General features: G+C 45.8%; 1 protein-coding gene across 1 annotated transcript; it reads right to left on the minus strand.

Moving 5' to 3' along the window:
* Positions 1-519: 519 nt before the first annotated feature.
* Positions 520-1,415, minus strand: Tex38 (testis expressed 38). Its single transcript, XM_046418876.2, is given in 2 exon segments — positions 520-1,220; positions 1,223-1,415. Coding segments are annotated over 2 exon segments (654 nt in total). The 3' UTR covers positions 520-759.
* Positions 1,416-4,149: the final 2,734 nt, after the last annotated feature.

Consider the following 4,149-nt stretch of genomic DNA (forward strand, 5'->3'; position numbering starts at 1 on the left):
TTTGGGCAACCATGGATTTCTTAAGATACATGATATGGATATTTTTATGTGTATAATTTTAGGAGGTACTCACCAGCCCTTCCTCTAAGCCACTTTGTAGACCAAGTTGATGACACTCTACACACACTAAAGCATTCACCAAGTGTGTTTTAACAAGACATGATTAAGGAAGGGATACCATGGGGTAAGGTGGAAAGACCAAGAACTTTAATGTTAGGCAGATGTAAATTGGGAAACTAGCTCAGCAACAAAAAGAAAAGATAATGATATATGCCCTTGGACCTTGTCTCTTCATCAGTAAGAGAAGAATCATAACAGCCATTTTCCAGTGTTCCTGTATTAGAAAGTGGCATCGCCACTGTGGACTGCCATAGCTGTGTGCCCTCAGCACCTGTCACTCTGTGGCAATTGTACTTCCCATCCTGCAGAACAGCAATGCCTTTGGAGACCTAGCCCAGGGCTTGCACACAATAAATACTGGATGGAGGGATTTGAGCTCATCTGCAAGTATTGGTTCAATGTGTCTCTTCAAAGCCAACCTCCAATTCTCATTGTATTGGTGAGACTTGTGCCCCCATCAAACAGGGGAAGGGTACTGTCCTCCTAAGGCAGATGAGACACAATAGAGTAACTTTTCAAAAATCTTTAATAATGTAACATCTAAATGGGCTCTGATCTCTGTGTCAATATTACTTTCCTGAGGTTAGCTCCCTTTTCTAATACCCCTGGCACCTAAAGCTCCCACCTTCAGTGAGGAGGCTATAGCTCTGAAGCAAAAGGCTTTGCATTGAAACAGTTCACCCCATGGGTCAGTGTGGGAAGGGAATAGAAGTGGACATTACTCTTGATACAGATGGCAAATGAGTAGCAGGCAGAGTGGTTCAGCATTGGAGGTTGATTGTGAAGGGGCGGGACAAAGGGTATCTCCTAAAACATAATTGGGAATGGAGATCTGGTCCTGTGCTATGCCATCCAGTTAGAAAGAGGCTGCTGTGGGACCACCAGATCAGGTTGCAGGGGAACAGAGGCCTCTGCCTTGGGGCTGCTGCCTCTGTTGGCATAATGCCTGCCTTCAGGGGTGTCTGACCCCCACAGAGAATCTGGAATCTCAACTTTAATCTCAGTTTTGGTAACAGCCCAGGGAGGGCCTGTGTTGATAGCTGCATTCATGCCATATTGGCATCGCTTGTTTATCTAGTACAGGAGTGGGCTGTAAGTGCCCACTGCTGGGCACGCTCCTCCTGCTGGAGGTTCTTCTTCCAGTGCAGAAAGAGAATGCAGCCGCCAGTTATAATAGAGCACAGCCCCAGAAATCCAAAGTACAACGCGACCCACACTGAGGCAGTTAAAAGGGGGGGGGGGGGGCGGGGCAGGGTGACTGACTGCTCTAGCTTGGGACCTGAACTGTTTCTCATTCCTCGCCTTGAATTGGTTCATTCATCCATTTATTCCTTCCCTCCCTCCTCAAAGACATGCCTCATCATTTTCTTATTCAGTCAAAGCTAGATTTGCAGGGAGTCTAAGAGGCCACTTTAGCCTTTTACAGATAAGGAACACTAGGTCTAGAGAGGACATGACCTTCCCAGACTCAGTCAGGCCTTCTGGCTCCCAATCCAGGCCTATGGCTCTGGAAAGAATGAACTCACCCACTAACCTATCCACCAATGGGAGTCTCAGAAGGCTCAAGCCCCATTGTTCCCTAAAGAAGTCATCACCAGGTTCTGAACACTGGGAATTCCAGGGGTGGTGCTTGTGGAGGGGTTCTGAGTTGATGGGAGGAAGGGACTCCATCTGGTGGCATCTCATGAGCATAGTTGTCTTCCATCAAAGACTGGTCCACCACAGAATTATCTGTTCCCAACTTCTTATGGTGAACTCACAGAACAGCCCCCAGGAAAAGGCTCTCACACGCTCAGGAGCTTATTTTTATGTTGTCAGTTATTAGGGAGCCATTTCTGGATATCTTTTCCAGTGGTGAGTGGGGCAGATAGCACAATGAACATTGGGCAACCCTGCCCTTAAGAAGTTTCTGACCAAGTTGTCAAAGGAAAAAATAATAATAAAACACTGCTCAGGGGAACCAAGTGGTCCAAACCTCATTGTTTGGCTCTTGTAATCTCTCTTTTGTTTCTTCAACAAGTGCTGGCAAAGTATTTCCTGGGCATCATCTGGGCCTGTGGGAGCTCTGCCCATGTGATCTTGCATCTCTTTCCAGCTTCATCTCCCTCTCCATCTTTCGTATACCTCTCCCTTCCAGTCATGCCAGGTTTCTCAAAGACCCTGTTTATTTACCTTGGGAGTTTAGCTCACGTGGCTCCTTCACTCGGGAGTGCCTTTTCCCACATTTCCACTAAACATCTCCTTATCCTCCCAGGTAGTCAACTCCCCTACTCTTGAGGCAAATAGTCCTTTCAGTTTGATTTCCCAGAACCACATCATCTCCAGTTTGAAGAGACTTGGAGCATTGTCTAATCCAACTTCCATCAGATACTCGACTACTGAGGACAGAACTTCCCTAACTCAGCAACTAATCCCCCAGAGTTCATTTGACTCAGGAACTTGCTTACCGAGCTGAGGCAGCTTGCTTCATTTATGACCAGCTCAGTTAGAAAGCCATTTCCTAATCAAGCCTAGGTCAGCTTCCCAATAGGTTGTCCTGGCTCGGCTCCTTGGCACCATTTAGTTACTTCCAACTTTAACAGTAGCCAGAATGATCCTTTTAAGAATAGATCATGTTACTCTGCTCAAATACACAGTGAATTCCCATCTCACTCAGATTTAAAACCACAATCCTTGACCAAGTCCTCCAAATCCCTGAGCAATCTAACCAACCACTCCCATACCTCCTTAGACTCATTTTTACTGCCGTCCCCTTCACTCATTCACATAGAAAACCTCCTTGTTGTTCCACAAGCAGGGGACATATGCTCCTGCTTCAGGGTATTTGCCCTTGCTATTCCCCCTTCCTGGAAAGCTGTTCTGTCAGATATCCATAGAGATCATTCCCTCGTTTCCTTTGTTTCTGCTTGGGTGTCCCCCTTATCTCCATTTCTCTTAAACTGCTTTGTTTTTCAGCATAGCACATATCATTACCTAACATTTATTTATTGTCTGTCTCACTCCCCTGGAATGTAAGCACCTCAAGTTAATGTAAACAAGAATCTAAGAATTTCAGATGGTGATAACTGCTATGAAGAGAATAAAGTAGGGTAAAATAAGAGGGCAAAATAAGGTTAAAAAAAAAAAAAGAAGAGAAGATTCATCAATAAAGGTTCCTTTGAGGTGCTGACATGGAAACTAAGCCCTAGATGATAATGAGGCAGCAAGTGTGGATCTATGCAGAGAGGACAAGTGCAATGATCCTGAGCCAGTAACAGCATAGTACCTAGATGTACTTACTAATCCTCTACTACATTGCTCCTAGCATAGAGCAGGGTGGATCTTCATACATATAGGTTCAACTGAGCAGAGTTTGAGGCTCCATCTCTGCCTCAGGAGAGGTTTCAGTCAGATAAGACCTAGGCAAGACTTCCACACAATGCAAACCAAAGACTGCTTGACAGAGAGTCCATTCATGCTGGGAGCAGGTGAGACAGATTTGGCTGTAACTGTCCCTGACCTTAAGAGTTCACACTTGGTTCCAGAGGTGAAAAAGATAGTGGCATCTGGGTTGAGGAAGAATGCATTCCAGGATCCAAAAAGAGCCTAAAGACTTTTCAAAGTCAATTCCTGATGACTCTGGGAAGTAGTTCAGTTTGGCTGGCTCTGCAATTAGGAAACAAGGCTTTGGAAGCAGCTGCCATATTGAAAAGGTCATCTCTCGGGTAAAACTTGGAGAAGTTAATATTAGACCCTCAGCCTCAGTTTCCTCGTCTGTAAAATGAAAATAATGTCTGCCTCAAAGGATATGAATCAGATAAAGCTTACTACACCTAGAAGCCTTAGTAAAGAGAAGCAGCAGCTGTGAAGAGGATTGGAGAAACAACCTTTGAAGCTTGCTAAAGGAGTGCCAAGTGAATTTTAAAAGGAGCAAGCTCCGTGAGGACCCTAAGGCTCCACCAGCTCCCCAGAGGACGACTGGTGCGCAGAGACTGCTGGTCTCGAAAGGGAGGGCGTGAGTCCTGGTCGGCTCCCGGGAGGAGGCGGGAC

The sequence above is a fragment of the Marmota monax genome, unplaced genomic scaffold (genome assembly GCF_021218885.2).
Source record: "Marmota monax isolate L192 unplaced genomic scaffold, Marmota_monax_Labrador192_F-V1.1 WCK01_AAM20220418_F8-fsc00008, whole genome shotgun sequence".
NCBI classification, from domain to species: domain Eukaryota; kingdom Metazoa; phylum Chordata; class Mammalia; order Rodentia; family Sciuridae; genus Marmota; species Marmota monax.